This window comes from Glycine max, chromosome 11 (genome assembly GCF_000004515.6).
Source record: "Glycine max cultivar Williams 82 chromosome 11, Glycine_max_v4.0, whole genome shotgun sequence".
NCBI lineage: Eukaryota > Viridiplantae > Streptophyta > Magnoliopsida > Fabales > Fabaceae > Glycine > Glycine max.
In genome coordinates this window covers 24,695,596-24,717,215 of record NC_038247.2, presented here as the reverse complement: position 1 = coordinate 24,717,215, position 21,620 = coordinate 24,695,596, and the positions used below count along the sequence as shown (strand labels likewise).

Here is a 21,620-nt window from a genome sequence, read left to right as displayed (position 1 = left end):
CCAATCGTTTCTTTGACCAGACATGAAGAGTATGTAAAAGCATGACTTTGGCACACATTAAAAAAGATATATGTGTGATACTCATCCAAACAATTTTTTTTCACAATCTTTCTCTAACCATTGCCCATTGCTTTTTCTTTGCCAAAAAGCTTTCTAAACTTTGTTTCAAAACTTTTTTTTTCTGCAAGTGGAAATTTTGCAGAAAACAAAAGTGTGCTATCTTTTCATCCCTTCTTCCTCTTGACGAAAGATTCAAAGGACTAACCGCCTGAGAATTCTTTTGATTCTTCCCCTTCCCTTTAAACAAAAGATTTCAAAGGACTAACCGCAAGGAACTAACCGCCTAAGAATTCTTTGTCTTAACACATTGGAGCATACATCCTTTGTGGTACAAGTAGAGCGTACATCTACTTGGGTTGTTATACTGAGAACAAGAGAGGATACATCTTTTGCGGATCAGTTCAAGTGGAGCGTACATCCACTTGGTTGTTCAAAGAGAACAAGGGAGGGTACATCCCTTGTAGATCTTTGCTTGTAAAGGATTTTACATGGTTATTGGAAATCTCAAGAACCGGTGGTTGCTTGGGGACTGGATGTAGGCATGGGTTGTTGCCGAACCAGAATAAATCTTGTGTTTGCCTTCTTCTTCCCTACACTCTTTACTTTTCCGTTGTGTTCTTTTATTTCCCCTTTACTTTTGTCTAAGTTATTGTTTTTGTTCTTTACTTCATCATAACTTAGTAGTAAAGCCTAATTTAATCTAGTAATATTAAGAAGGATAATTTTTTAATTAGTCAAGACACATTAATAATTAATTCAGCCCCCCTTTCTTAATTATTCTGAGGCCACTTGATTCAACACTTTCAACTTTGATCATTTGAGAATTACACTTCAAAGTTCAGACCTCTTTTGAGGCACAAAATTTCGTGCTCTTTCTCTCCCTCTCTCTCCACCCATCTTCTCGTACCTTCAAGCTCTTATCCATGACTTCCTATGGTGGTGAGCTTCTTCTTGATTCATCTTCTCCTTGAAGTGGTGTCTCCAATCATCTTTCTTCCTTCTTCATTCTACTGCCATTAAACTTCAAGAAGCAAAGGACTCCATTGATGAAGAAGATCCAAGGCCTACAAGCTCCACATGGAGCTACATCATGTGGTATCAAGAGCATCTTCATCTAGGTCACATTCTTTTGCTTCCTCTATCTTTTTGTTCGGTCAATTCAATTTAATTCCTTGTTCTTCATCTTATTCTCCATTTATATCCTCAATTTTCTTGTGGTTTGGTGTTGTTTAGAGTATATTCAAAAAAAATAAACTGATTAAATCTTAGATCTACACTTGTTCTTGGATTTCTATGGTTCAAATTTTATAGATCTACTTTTGAATCATGTTTTGTGTTGATTTTAGGTTCTATCATTTTTCAATCATAATCTTCTTGTGCTGAACCTTTAGATCTAAATTTTCTTCCAAAATATTGATTAGAAAAAAAAAACACAAAAATCTAAGTGTAAATCACTTAATCCATGTTGTCTTAGAGTCATGTTTAGCCATAATAATTGTCACATATGTTCTAAGTATGTGTTGAATTTTGATTTTTTTTTATTGAATTCTAGATAGATTTTTTCATGTATTCTTGTCATTCCTAGCCAATCTTTTGAATTTTGAGTCTAACTCATGTATATTATTAAGTTCATAACATGTTCTAACTCAAGCAGTTGAAAACAATAGTGTAGAGTGTTAAAACTCCCAAACCAATCCAATACTAGTAATCATCATCTGGTAAATCGAATCTGTAGAGCACATTTTGGCCAACTGTTTTGTTCCCAAAAGCCGAATGCTAAAACACACAGTTTCCATAATTACTTTTATAGAAATTTCTACAAACCACTAGCAATAAAGATAGAAATTAAGCAAGAATAAATTTAATTGGCATGTATGAAATACCTGCATCCATCTTGTGGCAGTAAATTCATTGACTGAAATTGCTCTTTGTCCATAGGTAAGAGGTGACAACCAATAACCCTAAATCCACCATGGTTTAATCATACTTATATGAGTAACAATCAAATCAATAATCATTAATCAAAAAACTCCATTATATCTGCATTTTATGCAGTAGTTCTTGGTGCAGCCTACCTTTTGGGATAATAAATCCTCCCAGCAAGAAAATAATCATCAATGCAGCTGATCCAAATGTATTAGCAATGACCATATTGCGTGCAAGAGAAGCCATAAACCGGAGGAGACCTAATGCCATTTGGTGAATCATAAGTGGCAAAAACATGTAGCGGAAAAACCTGAAATATTAATTGGAATGCAAAGAGTATTATAAGTCTTTAATATTTTTTAAACAAAAGAAAAAGAATCTCAACAAAGGATGTAAAGAAAAGTACCTTCCAGGAGCAGGGGCAAATCCAACTGAGTAGTATACAATACAAGACCATATAACAGATTCAACAATGGAATAAGGTACCCCAAGAATCCAAGTGGCCAAAGACCATGCCCATCTAGGATAAAATAAGTTGCCTCTTTGTTTGTAAACGACAGGTAGCCTAGCTATCATGAGTGACAACTCAAAATAGCCATTAAACGTCATGTGTACGAGTCCAAAAAATAGTACAGATTGATAGAGATTTCCATATTCCTCATCCTTATCATTAAATTTTGTTTTCATGAACATTGTCCATGTGACAATTCCAACAAATGTAACCTTTGACAGAAAGAGAAGTTGTCAAATTTAAAATCATGAGAAGAGATGCCTTCAAACAATAATTGTGAAATTCACAAAAGCACAAGCCTATAGATACTAACAAATGTTATGTTAGTGATATCAAGAAATCACATACATTAGGTGTTCTATTGATGTATAATGTGTATTTTGAAACTCTAAACTTATGATCATCTTGTTTATATGTTTTTCCATGTTGAATTGATCTACATTTAAATATGAACTCTTCTTTTAAGTTGCAAAATATTAAAGGTTCCCTTTCAAACTTATCATGAATTCTACTTGCAAAAAAAGTAAGAATTGGTATCTATATATATACCTGGCAGGTCCTAAAAGTATAGAGAAACTCCTGGCTGTTCATCAAGGTCAACTCTCGCGAGAAACAAGCCTTAAAGAGCTCCCATTTTGGCACAGCAAATCTAGTTCTAGGAAAAGCTAAAGGATGACTCTTTGATTTATCAAAGGGAGCAGTACACATAGATTCTAAAGACTTTCCAAATCTGGAATTTTTAAAGGCTTCTGCAATCTTTGGCACTGAAATAAATTTATATGGATTTGAAGAATCGGCCCAGTATTGAACTTGATCTTTTTTAGAGGTCACCTGATATAGGAAGATTAATACCATGTTATAAGCAATAACTTCATAAAGCATTTGAGTTTTGGACCATTAAAGGAGCATAAATCTACAAATACCTCTTGAAGAAAATCTGCAACTCCTTTTCGGGCTGGAATTTTAAAGCCTAATGATTCGAAAAACTTAAGCACGTCTTGTATGGGGACTCGATATACAACCTATCCCTCTGACAGAAGCAGAAGATCATCAAAGAGATTAAATGTTTCTGGTGCAGGCTGAAGTAGAGCCATCAGAACAGTAGCATCCATTTGATGAACAAAATTTCTTATGCATTTCACTATCTGGAATGTGGTAGAGCTATCAAGTCCAGTCAATATTTCATCCATAAATAGAGCTTTTCGCGCTCCAACAATCATTTCTCTTGAAGAAAAAATTAAAAATGCAAAAGTATATGTCATTGCTTGCTACAATTTTCCACTTCAATTAGTGCCTTCATAATTCTTAACCTTCTGGTATAGACAATCACAACAAATATGGATTGAATTTTGTATCATCTAGAAACTTATGTCTCCCTAGAACAAACATGGATTCAAATGTATGAACTATGTTAGTTTCTCTATTGTTATCATATGTCAATTTTCTATCTTAGGAATCAAAAACAAAATTATAATTGAAGTCTCCTTAAATCTTATCTGTTGGGAAACCGAGGGGTAAACACAAGGGAAACTTTTACTGATAGGCTTCGAGTACACCACATAAGTGAACTTGACACCAAATTTAACCAAAATCCTTAAGGCTCAGGTTTATGAGTTTTTCCCTCACTTATATGGTGTTCAACCTTCCCATTCCTTATCCAGTTGGATTAAGTTAAGAATTCACTACAAAAGCCAAATTTCAAAGAAAATTGTAACAAATTCCTAGAAAGGGGAGAGAAATCACCTGTTGTAACACTTCTTTTTTGGCCACCAGAGACCCCTCTTAACATATCATTGCCTACAACTGTATCTGAGCATACATCAAGACCAAGCACTTTCAAAACATAATCTATCTTTGTTAGACAAGTGGCCTCAGATATCTTAAAAAGGGGGGTTGAATTAAGATATTGCAAACTATTTCCCCAATTAAAATTCTATTTCAATTTCAATGCAAGTTACAAGTTCCCTTAAAGATGAACTCTTAAATAATGATTCAAATAAAACAATTTGAATGTAAATATAAAGCAATAATAAATAAAAGATTTTAAGGGAAGAGAAAGTGTAAACTCAGATTTATACTGGTTCGGCCACACCCTTGTGCCTACGTCCAGTCCCCAAGCAACCCGCTTGAGAGTTCCACTATCTTGTAAAATCCTTTTACAAGTTCTGAACACACAAGGACAATCCTTCCTTTGTGTTCAGATTTCTTTACAACAAGAAACCCTCGGTCTCTCAATCCCCTTTGAGAATTTTAGAAAGTGGAGAAGAATAAATCTCTCTTGAAAGAGATAGATTGTACAATCTGAGCATTCAATTAATTCCTTATTGAATTGCAAGTGTATTGGCCAAGGAATTCTTAAGAGGATAAAATGTTTTTGCTCTTTGAGAGAATAAGACTTTTTGTTATGAAAAACTTTGAGCAAATTCGTGTTGCAAGTCACATATATATAGACCTTTGGTGGCCATGTAAAAACCATTTGAAAAGATGTGACTCTTAGAAAAAAAAATTTGAAAATCTCCTCTGGTAATCGATTACAGGATTTGTGTAATCGATTACAGGTTTTAAATTTTGAATTAAAACGTTTATTAACTGTTGGTAATCGATTACCAATATTGTGTAATCGATTACACAGTCTAAAATTTGAATTCAAATTTTAATAGCTGTCGTAAACCATTTTTGGCCACTGGTAATCGATTACCAGAGAGTAAATCTCTTGAAAAAGACTTTTTAACTTAAATTTCTTGGCCAAACCTTTTGCTATTTCAATTAGGAATTCCCTTCCTAAAATACTAGTGATCATCTTGATGTTGTATCTTGTATTCTTGAATCATTGTCTTGAATTAAACTTGAGAAGCGCATTTGCATCAAATCATCACGATCATCATCAAAACATCAAAGTCATTTGCTTCTACAATCTCCCCCTTTTTTGATGACGACAATTTAAGTCCTGAAATCAAGATACAAACAATGCATAATATATTGCGTTCACTCCCCCTGATGCAATCCTACCCCGCAAGGGCATTGGATAGAAGACTCCAAGTAGATTGGGCCAGAGATCCAAGGGAAGGCCCTAGGGTTCTCATGAGCCTTAGGGTAGATTTTGAGCCCATGGGCTAAGTATGAGCCCACTTATCTTTGTAAATATTAGAATAGGTTTTTTTCCTTCGTTTAGGCCTTGTATTTTGGCCATTCAAGTAGTATAGGGTTTTAGCCTTGTATTTCGAGGCATTTTGAGTAGTCTTTGTAGTAGGGACTTTTGTTTTGTATTTTCATGTATTTTGTCATGGGGATGAGCTTAGCTATTATAGGGGATGTGTAGCTAAGCTCTAGCTTCTCATCTCAAGGAGGTGAGCTTAGCTATTAGAGAGGTATGTGTAGCTAAGCTCTAGCTTCTTTAGGAATCTTCTTAAGGAAGCTTCTCAAGGAGGTGAGCTTAGTTATGAGAGGGGTGTGTGTAGCTAAGCTCTAGCTTCTCAAGGAAGTTTTCTCAAAGAAGTTTCTCAAGGAAGTTTTCTCAAGAAATCTTCTCAAGGAAGCTACCTAGTCTATAAATAGAAGCATGTGTAACACTTGTTGTAACTTTGATGAATGAGAGTCTTGTGAGCACAACTCAAAGTTCAACTTCTCTCCCTTTTTCTTCCTTCAATTTCGTGCTCCCCCCTCTCTCTTTCTCTCCCTCTTTCTTTTCCTCCATTGAAGCATCCTCTCCAAGCTTCTTATCCAATGCTCATCTTGGTGGTGAAGCTCCTTCTTCCATGGCTTATTCCCTAATGGATGGCGCCACCTCTTACCTCTTCTCCTTTGTCTTCCGCTGCATCTCCATGGTGGAAAATCACCATTAGAGGACCTCATTGAAGCTCAAAGATCCAGCCTCCATAGAAGCTCCACAAGCAAGCTTCCATCAAGTGGTATCAGAGCACAAGAGCTTCAAGTAGGTGCTCCTTAAACCTCCATTAATTTTTTTGCTTTACCTTCTCTTCCATTGTTGTTTCTTCATTTTTTCTCCATGTATCTCCTCACATGTCTTGTGATAAATGTTTTAAACATGATTCTTTAGAGTTTCCACCGATTAAACTTGCTATAGAAACTAGATTTGATTTTCTATGCTTCAAATTTCTTGTTCTTGTTCTTGAACCATGAATTGTGTTGAGTTTAGGTTCCTTTGAGTTTTGTCTTGTTATTTTTTTTTTTGTGGCTGAAACCTAAACCATAAAATTCTTACAAAAATATTAAAGTAGAAGAAAACCTCAAAAATCTAGAGTGACTTGTTCACCTATTGTAGTTTTGTCATAGAAGTCATGTCTAGTCATGAAACTTGTCACATAAGATTTCTTATGTTGTGCTGAATTTTATTTTCTTGTTTCTTTGTCTAACTCATTTGTTCATGAGTGTATGAAATTATTTTAGCCTATTATTTGATTTGAGTCAAATATTTCATGTTAATTAGTCCTTAACATGTTCATGCAAAATTCTTATAGAGTCTTTGATTGTGAACCTTTTCTTGAACTTTTAGGTTTCCTTATGATTGTGTATATTGTGAATTTGAGTTTTGGTGATTGAATTGCTGGCTGAAATGTTGATCCTAAGTGAATATTGAACTCCTAAAACTGTGGTAAACAATACTAGTGAGTTCAACATACATAGGAAGGTTGAAAGTAAGCCCAAGGCAATCAATATACCATGTTTTAAAAAAAAAATCGCTGGTGCTGGCAGCTTGGACATACAAACTTGTAAAAATTACTGAGAATTGGTTACTTCTAATTTTGAGCTGAAATTTTTAATTAATTTTCTAGACATCTGGAAAAAAGTTATAAATAAAGAACCAAGTGATTTGGATAAAAGGAAAAAATACTAAAAATCACACAAGTTGGCAGAAAAATCAGTATCCAGGAAAAAAAAGTGAAAGGGAAGTGTGCTTGTAGTTTTGGCTCAAAATTTATTCTATAATTGGTGCCTATGTTATACCAATCTTAGTTCCGAAATTTCAATTGAAAATTACTGTGAAAACAAGTGCCAAAGCTAGAGGTTTGTTGAGTCTTTTTTTTTTGTTTTTTTACTCTACTCTAGAGCCATTCTAAGTTTCTCTTTGAGTCCTAGCTTGCTTCTATGTCCTTTTTCATTGCTTTAATTGTTGAGTAATCTTTGAAAAATTGTCTTGTTAAAACTCCATTGGTTTAGCTTTCATTTCATTTTTTTTTTTTGGTCTTTGGTTATTGCTTGTCTCTTTGTTTCCTTGTTTGTTGGTTGCCATATAGGGAATTGGAAGGAGGATTGGTGCCATCCCTTGAAGAATTTGAGTCAAGAAGCAAGGGGCCAACCACCTTAAGAGCTATTGGACTAAGAAGCACTCCAAATTGAGTGAATCACCAAAGAGAGAACAACCACCAAAATTGAGGACCATTTTGTAATTTTTTAATTTGCAATTTACTTACCTTTATTGCTTTCAAGTTTTGTAACAAAAAGGCCTTTCATTGGAAGTGTGTTGGGAGCCTCCAATAAGTTACCAAACTTCCATTTGTGTGTAATAATTTTAGGCAATATTTCTTTAGGATAGTGAGTGTTTGGTTGGAAACCTTGATGTGGTCATCCAAACACTCTTAGGATTCACTTAGTTTACTTTTCTTGCTTACTTTCATAGCTTATTTCCTTTACCTTCCATTGTCAAACTGCCTAGATAGCTTTCCTTTTACCAATTATTTGTTTACCTTATCTGTCACACCTCTTTTAGTGTTTATTTTGGCTAGTTTCAACCATAGTTTCTTTTACCTTTTGTTTTCAAACCTCCAACAAGAAAGAACCACAACTTAGGAACCAACATGAGTCATCATTCATCTAGTGTTAATGGCGAGGGTACTAGTCATAAAGACCCTTTATCTAGAATCTTAGATGAGTTGAGTTCCCTCAAGTTATGGAAAGAAAAACAAGAGAGAAAAGAAAAAGGAAAAAAAAGAGTGGAAGAAATAAGTCAAGATGAAAGAAAGAAAATAAGAGAGGAGGAAAGAAGAAAAATAATGAAAGAAATGAAAAGAGGCAAACATGCCTCCTATAGTAGTCATAACTCTTGCAAGAGCCTAAGTGAAGAACTTTGTGACTATTACGAAGGAAGGCATAGGTCACATCTTAGACCTCACTCCCATAGAAGAGAAAAGGAAAGAAAGCCTCAAGAGGCTAACATTAACCTCTCATACTTCCATGGGAAGGACAATGTAGAGGCTAACTTAGATTGGGAAATAAGGGTAGAGCAACAACTTAAAAAGAAGTCTACTTCAAAATCTTATGGCTCTCACTCTTATCCAAAGAAAGACCAAGGTCAAGGCATCTTAGGGGTGACACCTTCTAAGCCCAAAGATGATAAGGGGAAGGCAATAGAAAAGCAAGCCCCTAAGGCTAGTATGCAAGAGAAAACTAGCTCTATAAAGTGCTTTAAATGTCTTGGAAGAGGATACATTACTTCTCAATGCCCCACCACAAAAACCATGATTATGAGGGGCCTAGACATTTATAGTAGCCAAGATGAGGCTACTACTTCACCTTCCTCTAGTGAAAGTGAAGAAGCAAAAGGAGAAGAATCTAGTGAAGAAATATACCCCCAAGAAGATGGACAACCATTAGTGGTTAAAGAGAAGTGTAAGGAGGTAAATGTCTCCTCCAAGAGGTTAGCTAAGAAGGAAACTCATTTTACAATAAAGACAAACGTTAAAGAAACTCTCCCTCTTAGACAACCTCCACATTTTATCTTTTGTAAAAAGACACTTGCTAGCATTGCCACACCTCTTGGGCTTGAGTTTATTCCTCAAGTAAAGAAGTTATTGGATGAGGGTTTGGTTCGCAAGATCTTAAATCCTTGTGCTTTGTTGGTGCCCAAAATAGGTATTATTAGGCACCAAGTCCCTAAAATAGGTGGTATGATGAATGTTTTGAGTGGTGCAACCCTCTTTTGTAAAATCACTCGTACACCTAACATCTTCATGGTGTGTGTACATAGGGACCCATTTGGTAGGTTTGTTCTTATTTTTAGTTTCAATGCAAACTTAGGTACTCATATGGGACACCTTAGGTTTGTCATACTTTTTGGTAGGAATAATCAATATGAAAATACAGAAAAAGGTATGTTTGATTGCATTACTTTTCTTAATTTTTCAAATAGTGATCAAGGGGTTCCCATGAACCCTAAGAGAATAAAGGTCATTCCTGAGTGGCCCACTCCACCAAGTATAAGAAAAATTTGGGGCTTCCATGACTTAACAAACTTTTACAAAAGGTTTATCCCATATTTTTCTATACCTGTAGCACCACTCATTGAGTTGGTGAGAAACCATGTTCCTTCATGGGAAGATGCCCAGGAAATGGGTTTTCAGACCTTACCTTACTTCAACATACCAAACACCACTAATACATATGTTTTTGTTCTTTTTACAGGTGTTGAGGGAAGGAGCCCAGAGTATGAAGAACCTCGGGATTTGAGGTCAAATCCTTTCCAAGGTGGAGGGAAACTTGATGGAAGCTTGCTTGTGGAGCTTCTATGGAGGCTGGATCTTTGAGCTTCAATGAGGTCCTCTAATGGTGATTTTCCACCATGGAGATGCAGCGGAAGACAAAGGAGAAGAGGTAAGAGGTGGCGCCATCCATTAGGGAATAAGCCATGGAAGAAGGAGCTTCACCACCAAGATGAGCCTTGGATAAGAAGCTTGGAGAGGATGCTTCAATGGAGGAAAAGAAAGAGGGAGAGAAAGAGAGAGGGGGGAGCACGAAATTGAAGGAAGAAAAAGGGAGAGAAGTTGAACTTTTAGTTGTGTCTCACAAGACTCTCATTCATCAAAGTTACAACAAGTGTTACACATGCTTCTATTTATAGACTAGGTAGCTTCCTTGAGAAGATTTCTGGAGAAAACTTCCTTGAGAAGCTTCTTTGAGAAAACTTCCTTGAGAAGCTAGAGCTTAGCTACACACACCCCTCTCATAACTAAGCTCACCTCCTTGAGAAGCTTCCTTAAGAAGATTCCTAAAGAAGCTAGAGCTTAGCTACACATACCTCTCTAATAGCTAAGCTCACCTCCTTGAGATGAGAAGCTAGAGCTTAGCTACACACCCCCTATAATAGCTAAGCTCACCCCCATGACAAAATACATGAAAATACAAAAAAAAAGTCCCTACTACAAAGACTACTCAAAATGCCTCGAAATACAAGGCTAAAACCCTATACTACTTGAATGGCCAAAATACAAGGCCTAAACGAAGGAAAAAAACCTATTCTAATATTTACAAAGATAAGCGGGCTCATACTTAGCCCATGGGCTCAAAATCTACCCTAAGGCTCATGAGAACCCTAGGGACTTCCCTTGGATCTCTGGCCCAATCTACTTGGAGTCTTCTATCCAATGCCCTTGCGGGGTAGGATTGCATCATTCCCTATCTTTTGGAATTGATGATCACTTGATTTCTAAGCTTTTTCAAAGCTTCTATACCACCCCATTTCTCTCCCCCTTTGGCAACATCAAAAAGCCAAAGTTCGTGGGAATCAATAATAGATAATATAATGAAGTGGACAAAGATTAATCATAAGTCATAACCAACCATGAGCAAATCAGAAATAAGTCATAACCAAAATATAATCCAAACAGTCATAATTCAAAACCACATAGAATCTAATCAAAAAGGACTAAAATCCAAATACCAAAAGATAAATAAAGTGCAGAAAATGATAACTTAAATACCATAGCTAAAATACACGGCTTAAAAGAAAATTAGAAACAAAACTCTAAGAAGGTGGAGGTGGTGGTGGAAGATCGAAGCTCTGACGAATATAGCCCACATCTTCTTCAATCTGTGTGAGACGGATATCCATTTCGGCAAAGCGATTATCCAAAGAGTCAAAACGTTCACCAACATAAGTACGAAGACCCCGTAACTCGGAAAGAACTTCAGTCATAAGGGCTGAATCATCTCGCTGAGGAGGAGGAGAAGGAGTATGCTCATCTTGTGGAGGTAGTGCATCTTTCTTCAGCCATTGACCATTCCGATTCTTACGGTATCCAAATGAAGTGACTGCACCAGCACCAATAGCAAAGGAACACTTGACTTGAACAAAAGGTTCATCATCAAGCGGAATTTGAAAATGACGGAGAAACAGAGTGACCAATTGAGGGTAAGGGAGAGGTGCATTGGCCCATAATGCCTTATGCATTCGATACCAAACCAAGTGAGCCCAGTCGATCTGACGACCGGTAAAGAAAGCCCATATCAAAATCAAGTCCTCCTCAGAGGCTTGAGCCAAATTTGAAGACCGAGGAAGAAAAATTCTAACAATAATGTAGTGCATGATGCGATTATCAAAGGTCAATGATTCGGCCAGCAATCTACCGGTCATTTCATCCTGGTCATTACAAACCATACGGCGAGCATCATGACTAGAATAATCAAATTTCCAGTCATCAACAATGGTGCCCTCCAAAGGTGCACCTTGACTGGGTAATTTAGTCAAAGAAAAGAACAATGATTGATCAATGATCATGGAAATACCATGCACCTCAGAAGAAATAATGCCGTCCTGAATTTTTAAATTGCTATAAAAGACTTTGACAAGTTCAGGATAATAAGTCAATTTTAAAGACATGAAATCAACCAAGTCAGAGTTTTGAAACACTTGATAACAATCAAATGTCTCATCATTGAAGAAATCTATGTCTAGGTACTTAGGGTCTAAAATGATTCTAGAAGAAAATTGAGAAAGGTATCGTAGACGTTGATCATCGGAAGAAAACAGAGTGGATGATCTTGGAGATGATAAGGAGGGATGGATAGGTGTTGTGGGTGCTTCAGATGGTTCGTTGCGGCGATGGCCAACAGCAGCATTGGTGGAAGATGATCCCTTTCTCTTCTTCGACGATTCTGCCATTTGATGAAGTTTTAGTGAATTTCAATTGGTGGAATCGAAAGAGGAGTGAAAATGAGGAAAATTGGGCTTTACGGGACGTGTTTTGGTGAAGAATTGAGGAAGATATGAGGATTTGAAGATTAGGGATGAAAGAGGCATGAGGGAGAGAGTGAGGTTGCGCAGCGTGACTGGTTTCGTAGGTATTTATAGAGGAGGACGAGATGTAATCGATTACAAGGTGTGGTAATCGATTACAGGAGTAGTAAGCCTTCTGGTAATCGATTACAGGATGTTGTAATCGATTACAGGTTGTCTGTTCTTGTGTAATCGATTACACTGAATGGTAATCAATTACCAGAGCATAAACTAGTCTAGTTCCTCTAAAAAATCACCTATGTCTATGCTAAATACATCAAATACTATCAATCATCACTACTAATGTATTTAATTCAATCATTCAAACATCAAACACACAATAATGCATCAAGCCATCATAATAACAAGAATTTAAACAAAATCAAGCAAAGTAACATACTTAACACAAACAATCAATCATAAAAATAATTCAATCAATCAATCCTTATTTATCTAAATCACTAACATCTAAGAGGCCTAATTCCCTTCTAATAGAGAAGAATGTTTCTTTGGGGAGAGGTTTTGTGAAGATATCAGCAAGTTGATTCTTTGTATCAACAAACTCTAACACATAATCTCCCTTTAGAACATGATATCTTAGAAAATGGTGCCTAATTTCTATATGTTTAGTTCTAGAGTGTTGAACTGGATTTTTGGAAAGATTAATTGCACTTGTATTATCACATCTAATAGGTATATGGTCAAGAAGGATTCCATAGTCAGAAAGTTGTTGCTTCATCCATAAGATTTGTGCACAACAACTGTCGGCAGAAATATATTCTGCTTCTGCAGTGGATAAAACAACACTATTTTGTTTCTTACTATGCCAAGAAACTAGAGTAGATCCAATGAACTGACAAGTTCCACTTGTGCTCTTTCAATCTGTTTTAGAACTGGCAAAGTCTGAATCAAAATATCCAATTAAGGTGCATGTGGAATTTCTAGGATACCATAAACCTATGTTCATAGTGCCTACTAAATATCTTATGATTCTTTTAACAGCACTAAGATGTGATTGTTTAGGATTTGATTGAAATCTAGCACACATACACACACTAAATATTATATAAGGTCTGCTAGCAGATAAATAAAGAAGTGATCCGATCATACCTCGATATTGCTTAACATCTATTGACTGACCGGTTTCATCTTTATCTAGATAGCAAGCAGTGCTCATTGGTGTAACCATGTGCTTAGCATTTTCCATGCCGAATTTGTGGATTAACTCTTTGCAATACTTGGATTGATTGACAAAGATACAATCCTTGGTTTATTTAATTTGCAATCCAAGAAAGAAATTAAGTTCTCCTATCATTGACATTTCAAACTCACTTTGCATGTCATGAGAGAATTCCTTGCACAATAATTCATTAGTGGATCCAAAAATAATATCATCAACATAAATTTGAACTAATAAAATATCATGTGATTTTCTCTTTATGAAAAGAGTAGTATCCACTTTTCCTCTAGAGAAGTCCTTTTCTAAAAGGAACTTACTTAGACGCTCGTACCAAGCCCTAGGGGCTTGTTTCAAGCCATATAAAGCCTTTTTCAATTTATAGACATGATTTGGCTTATCCAACATTTCAAAACCTGGTGGTTGTTCAACATATACTTCTTCTTGAATTAAGCCATTTAGAAAAGCACTTTTAACATCCATTTGATAAAGCTTAAAATTCATTATGGATGCATACGCTAAGAGCATTCTAATGGCTTCTAATCTAGCAGCTGGAGCATATGTTTCTTCATAATCTATACCTTCTTCTTGATTATATCCTTTTGCAACTAATCTAGCCTTATTTCTAATGATTATGCCTTGTTCATCTAACTTATTCCTAAATACCCATTTTGTTCCTATGATGGGATAGTTTTTAGGTTTCTCAACAAGTTCCCACACATTGTTTCTTTCAAATTGATTTAGTTCTTCTTGCATAACAATTATCCAATTATAATCTATTATGGCTTCTTTTATATTTTTAGGTTCAATCATAGATACAAAAGCCATATTATTGCATAATTCTTTAAGAGAATGTCTAGTTGTTACCCCTTTTGAGATATCACCAATAATGTTGTTGAGGGGATGATCTTTTGAGACTTTCCATTCTTTTGGAATTTCATCATTTGATTTGGCTTCTTCTGGAGGATCTTCATTGCTTCCTTTCCCTTTTCCTTTAGAATCTTGTCCATGAATATGAATTTTTTCTAAAGATTCTGCAATATCATCTAGTATATTCTTTCTTGACAGAATAGCATTAGATTCATCAAAAGAAACATGAATGGATTCTTCAATACTCATAGTTCTTTTGTTATATATTCTATATGCTTTACTTTGCAATGAATATCCAAGAAAGATGCCTTTATCAGATTTTGCATCAAATTTTCCTAGATTATCTTTACCATTATTAAGCACAAAACATTTGCAACCAAAAATATGAAGATGTGAAATGTTAGGTTTTCTACCATTATATAACTCATATGGGGTTTTCTTTAAAATAGGTCTTATTAAGGCCCTATTCATGATGTAACATCCAGTATTGATGGCTTCAACTCAAAAATATTTTAGAAGAGAAGTATCATTTAATAAAGTTCTAGCAATTTCTTCCAATGACCTATTTTTCCTCTCAACAACTCCATTTTGTTGAGGGGTTCTGGGTGCAGAAAAATTATGCTCAATACCATGTTCATTACAAAATAATTCAAAATCTTTGTTTTCAAATTCACCCCCATGATCACTTCTAATGGATGCAATCTTAAGATTTTTCTTGTTTTGTATAACTTTAGCAAGTTTCCTAAATGCTTGGAATGCATCACTTCTATGAGTAATGAATAATGTCCATGTATATCTAGAGAAATCATCAACTATGACAAGAGCATAGTAATTTCCTCCAAAACTCATGGTTCTAGATGGACCAAATAAATCCATATGCAATAATTGTAAGGGTTGAGTAGTTGAAACAATATTTTTGGGTTTGAATGAGACTCTAGTTTGTTTTCCCTTTTGACATGCATCACATAGTCTATCTTTTTCAAATTTTAATTTAGGCAAACCAACTACTAAATCTTTTGAGATTAATTTGTTTAAGTGATCCATGTTTATGTGAGCAATTCGTTTATTCCATAACCATGGATCATCATCTTTGCTAAGAAAACAATGATTGTTATCTAGTTTTAGGCTTAAGTCTAGCATATATACATTGTTGACTCTATATCCTACATGCTTTATATTAGTGTCATGCTTATGTTCTATAAGACATTTTTGATAATCAAATGATACTAGATAGCCTTTGTCACATAATTGACTAACACTAAGTAGGTTGTGCTTAAGACCTTCAACAAGTAGAACATTTTCAATGAAGTTTGAAGAATTTGTACCTATTTTACCAACTCCAAGGATTCTACCTTTGTTGTTGTCACCATAAGTTACATGCCCGTTTTTCTTGGGAGAGATATGTATAAACTTTGATGCATCTCCAGTCATATGTTTTGAACATCCGTTATCTATATACCATTCCTTCCTCAAAGACACCTCTTCATCGCTTTCATAACTTTTAGCCATTAGACAGAGGTTTATCTCTTCATTTTCTGAATCTTTAGAAGATTCCATATCATTGTCATCCCATGTGATGTAAGCTTTCTTCATTTTCTTTTAACTAAAATTTTTCTTTTCAGATTTCTCCATCTTTTTCTTGAAGATATGACAATCAACCCTCAAATGTCCAGGTTGATTGCATTCAAAGCATTTTGGAGTAGAAGATGAAATTTTTATCCTTCTTTTAGATTTAAAATTTGGTCGCCTTTGACTTCCTCTGATTTTCAGAAACTTGTTGAACCTTTTTACAAAAAGGCTAAGATCATCATCTTCATCTAGATCAATTTCCTTATCACTTTCTTCTTGGATTGAAGATGAGGCTTTAAGAGCAATTCCCTTCTTTTTCTTGTCATTTTCTTCATGTTGATTTAATCTCAACAATTCCATTTTGTGTTCCTGTAACTTTCCAAATAGAGTAGCAAGAGTCATGTTAGATAAATCTCTTGATTCAGTAATGGCTGTTACTTTAGGTTGTCATTCTCTGCTTAAACATATTAATACTTTGTTTACGAGATCTTCATTTTGAAAATCTTTCCCTAAGGCTGCAAGATGATTTACTATATGTGTGAACCTCTTTTGCATGTCTTGAATGCTTTCATTTGCATTCATCCTAAATAGTTCATATTCATGAGTTAATGTGTTTATCCTAGATCTTTTAACATCTGTTGTGCCTTCATGTGTTACTTGTAGAGTGTCCCACATTTCCTTAGCACTCTTACAATTTGAAATCCTGAAATATTCATCCATTCCCAGGGCAGATGTAATTATGTTTTTGGCTTTTAAATTATAGGAACATCTGTTGTGCCTTCATGTGTTACTAGTACATAGGAACATTTATGGTCCTTTTCCAACACCCTCTTGGAATGGACAACAATATTTTATCTTGTTCATAAATGACTACTCTAGATACGATTACCTATATTTGATACATGAGAAGTCCCCATCCCTAGAGGTTTTTAAGAGTTTCAAGGCTAAAGTTGAACTTCAACTTGGAAAGAAAATTAAGGCTGTCAAATATGATCGTGATAATGAGTACTATGACAGATATGATGGATCAGGAGAACAACGTCCAAGACATTTTGTGTTTTTTCTCAAAGAGTGTGGAATTGTTCTGCAATACACTATGTCAGACAAACCTAGCATGAATGGTGTAGCAAAATGACAACTAAACTCTTAAGGATATGGTGAGAAGTATGGTTAGTCATTCTTCTTTGCTAGAGTCACTTTGGGGAGAAACCTTAAAGACCACAACTTACATCCTTAATAGGGTGTCAAGTAAAGCAGTAAACAAAACCCCTTATGAACTTTGGATTGGCAAAAATCCAAGCATTAAACACTTGCATATTTGGGGTTGTCCGGCTGAGGCATAACCTTATAGGCCGCATGAAAGAAAGTTGGATTCAAGAACAATTAACTACTACTTTGTTGGTTGTGTCGAACGCTCTCAGGGCTATAAGTTTTACGATCCCACTTTAAGATCCTTTTTTGAAACGGGAAATGTGAGATTTCTTGAGGAAGTTGAGTTTAGGAAGGAGGAGAACATAAGGAATGTTGTTTTAAGGAAAAACCTATTATTGACAGTGCTTAAGTCTTGATACCTATTACTATTCAAGAAAAAACTCCAATAACAGAAAACAATGTCTCAATTATTGTTGATGACATTGTTCAAGAACAGGACAACAATGAGGTTCTTCCTCAAATACCTATACAACAACCTTAGCAACCTTAAGAAGTGTCATTAAGGAGATCTGTTAGAGAAAGGAGAAGTTCAATCTCAGATGACATGAGGATGGCATTGGTTTAATAGAGGATGATCCAATCAACTTTTGTCAAGTTATGCAAAGTTCTAACTCTCAAAATTAAATCAATGTCATGAAGGATGAGATGAAATCTATGCAAGATGATGGTGTTTGGAATCTTGTTGAATTGCCTAAAGGTGTGAAACCTATTGGTTGCAAATGAATATTTAAAACCAAAAGGGATTCAATGGGCAATGTTGAGAGATATAAGGCTCGTCTAGTCGCTAAAGGTTTTACTCATAAGGAAGGCATTGACGATAAAGAAACCTTTTCTCCAGTATCATCAAAGGATTCTTTTAGAATAATAATGACCCTCGTAGCTCATTATGATTTAAAGCTACATCAGATGGATGTTAAGACTGCATTTCTAAATTGTGACATTGAATAAACTATTTATATGGTGCAACTAGAAAACTTTGTATCAGATGACTTGATGTAAGCTCCATTGGAGCTTGTAGGCCTAGGATCTTCTTCATCAATGGATTCTTTTGCTTCTTGGGAGATGAATGGCTGCGGAATGGAGAAGGAAGAGAGAGAGGAGATGCCACTTCAAGGAGAAGATGAGTCTAGAAGAAGCTCACCACCATAGGAGGCCATGGATAAGAGCTTGGAGGAAGAAAGAGATGAATGAAGGGAGAGGAAGAGAATAGCACGAAATTTTGTGCTCTAAAAGAGCTCTGAAATCTGAAATTTAATTTTCAAATGATCAAAGTTGAAAAAAATGCACACACATGGCCTCTATTTATAGCCTAAGTGTCACAAAAAATTGGAGGGAAATTTGAATTTCTATTCAAATTTCACTTGAATTTGAAATTGAATTTGTGGAGCCAAATTTTGGAGCCAAAAATTCACTGATTATGATTAGTGAATTTTAGCTATGGTTTAGCCCACTAATCCAAGATCAAGTCCAAGATTCTCCACTAAGTGTGCTTAGGTGTCATGAGGCATGTAAAGCATGAAAGATATGCACAAAGTGTGACTATATGATGTGGCAATGGGGTGTAGCAAGCAAATGCTCACCTCTCCCTCTAAAATTTAATTGGATTGGGCTTCTCCCAATTCAATTAAATTTATTTCCAACCACACACATCAAATATTCACTTAATGCATGTGAAATTACAAAACTATCCTTAATACAAAAACTAATCTAGGTGTCCTAAAATACAAGGGCTGAAAAATCCTACATTTCTAGGGTACCTTACATATATTGTGGAACCCTAAATACAAGGCCAAAAAATAATGAAACCTTAATCTAATATGTACAAAGATAAGCGGGCTCATACTTAGCCCATGGGCCCGAAATCTACCCTAAGGCTCATGAGAACCCTAGGGCCTTCACTTGCATCTCTGGCCCAATATTTTTGGAGTCTTCTATCCAATGCCCTTACGGGGTAGGATTGCATCATTCCCTCCCCCTTGAAAAGGATTTGACCTCAAATCCTGAGGTTCTTGAAACTCTAGGTTTTTTTCCTCAACACCTGTAAAAAGAACAAAAACATATGTATTAGTGGCTTTTGGTATGTTGAAGTAAGGTAAGGTCTGAAAACCCATTTTTTGGGCATCTTCCCATGAAGGAACATGGTTCCTCACCAACTCAATGAGTGGTGCTACAAGTATAGAAAAATATGGGACGAACCTTTTGTAAGAGTTTGTTAAGTCATGGAAACCCCAAATTTTTCTTATACTTGGTGGAGTGGGCCACTCAGGAATGACCTTTATTCTCTTAGGGTTCGTGGGAACCCCTTGATCACTATTTAAAAAATTAAAAAAAAAAGTAATGCAATAAAACATACCTTTTTCTGTATTTTCATGTTGATTATTCCTACCAAAAAGTATGACAAACCTAAGGTGTCCCATATGAGTACCTAAGTTTGAATTGAAACTAAAAATAAGAACAAACCTACCTAATGAGTCCTTATGTACACAAATCATGAAGATGTTGGGTGCACGAGTGATTTTACAAAAGAGGGTTGCACCACTCAAAACATTCGTCATACCACCTATTTTAGGGATTTGGTGCCTAATAATACATATTTTGGGCACCAACAAAGCACAAGGATTTAGCTCTTGCAAACCAAACCCTCATCCAACAACTCATTTACTTGAGGAATAAACTCAAGCCTAAGAGGTGTGGCAATGCTAACAAGTGTCTTTTTGCAAAGGAGAAAATGTGGAGGTTGTCTAAGAGGGGAAATTTCTTTAATATTTGTGCTTATTTCAAAATTCCTTTCCTTCTTAGCTAACCTCTTGGAGGAGACACTTACCTCCTTACACTCCTCCTTAACCATTAAAGGTTGTCCTTCTTCTTGGGGGTAGATCTCTTCACTAGATTCTTTCCCTTTTGCTTTTTCACTTTCACTAGAGGAAGGTAAAGTAGTAGCCTCATCTTGGCTACTTTAAATGTCTTGGCCCCTCATAATCATGGTTTTCTTGGTGGGGCATTGAGAAGTAATGTGTCCTCTTCCAAGACATTTAAAGCACTTCATGAAGCTAGTCTTCTCTTGGTTGGGCTTAGAAGGTGTCACCCTTAATATGCCTTGCCCTTGGTCTTTCTTTGGATAAGAGTGAGAGCCATAAGATTTTGAAGTAGACTTCCTTTTAAGTTGTTGCTCTATCCTTATTTCCCAATCTAAGTTAGCCTCTACATTGTCCTTCCCATGGAAGTATGGGAGGTTAATGTTAGTCTCTTGAGGCTTTCTTTCCTTTTCTTTCCTATGGGAGTGAGGTCTAAGATGTGACCTATGCCTTCCTTCATAATAGTCACAAAATTCTTCACTTAGGCTCTTGCAAGAGTTATGACTACTATAGAAGACATGTTTTTATTTTCTTAACTCTTTTAGTATTTTCCTTCTTTCTTCTTCCCTTATTTTTTCCTACTCATCTTGATTTATTTTTACCCTCTCTTTTCCTTTTTCTTTTCTTTCTAGTTTTTCTTTCCATAACTTGAGGGAACTCAACTCATCTAAGATTCTAGATAGAGGGTCCTTATGACTAGTACCCTCGCCATTAACACTAGATGAATGATGACTCATGTTGGTTCCTAAGTTGTGGTTCTTTCTTGTTGGGGGTTTGAAAAAAAAAAGGTAAAAGAAACTATGGTTGAAACTAGCCAAAATAAACACTTAAAGAGGTGTGAAAGATAAGGTAAAAACTAATTGGTAAAAGGTAAACTATCTAGGTGGTTTGACAATGGAAGGTAAATGAAATAAGCTATGAAAGTAAGCAAGAAATGTAAACTAGGTGAATCCTAAGAGTGTTTGGATGACCACATTTAAGGTTCCCAACAAAACACTCACAATCCTAAGGGAAAATTGCCTAAAATTATTACACACAAAGGGAGGTAGGGTGACCTATTGGAGGCTCCCAACTTACTTCTAATGAAAGGCCTTTTTGTTACAAAATTTGAAAGCAATGAAAGTAAGTAAATTGTCAATTACAAAATTGAAAAAAGGTCCTCAATTTTGGTGGTTTTTTTCTCTTTGGTGATTCACTTAATTTGGAGTGGTTTTTAGTCCAATAGCTCTTAATGTGGTTGGCCCCTTGCTTCTTGACTCAAATTCTTCAAGGGATGGCACCAATCCTCCTTTCCAATTCCCTATATGGCAACTCACAAACTAGGAAACAAAGAGACAAGCAATAACCAAAGACAAAAAAAATGAAATGAATGCTAAACCAATGGAGTTTTAACAAGACAATTTTTCAAGGATTATTCAACAATTAAAGCAA

The 21,620-nt window shown here is 35.6% G+C and overlaps 1 protein-coding gene across 1 annotated transcript in view; it reads right to left on the bottom strand.

The window, feature by feature from the left end:
* Window positions 1-1,761: 1,761 nt before the first annotated feature.
* The window catches only part of LOC106795059 (ABC transporter G family member 31-like), a 31,999-nt gene continuing 12,140 nt past the window's right edge, over window positions 1,762-21,620 (bottom strand). The window contains exons 2-6 of the mRNA XM_014763594.1: window positions 3,047-3,328; window positions 2,393-2,709; window positions 2,209-2,296; window positions 1,944-2,021; window positions 1,762-1,836 (exon numbers count right to left, since the gene is read on the bottom strand). Coding sequence (XP_014619080.1) covers window positions 1,762-1,836; window positions 1,944-2,021; window positions 2,209-2,296; window positions 2,393-2,709; window positions 3,047-3,328 — 840 coding nt within the window. The remainder of the gene's footprint in view (window positions 1,837-1,943; window positions 2,022-2,208; window positions 2,297-2,392; window positions 2,710-3,046; window positions 3,329-21,620) is intronic.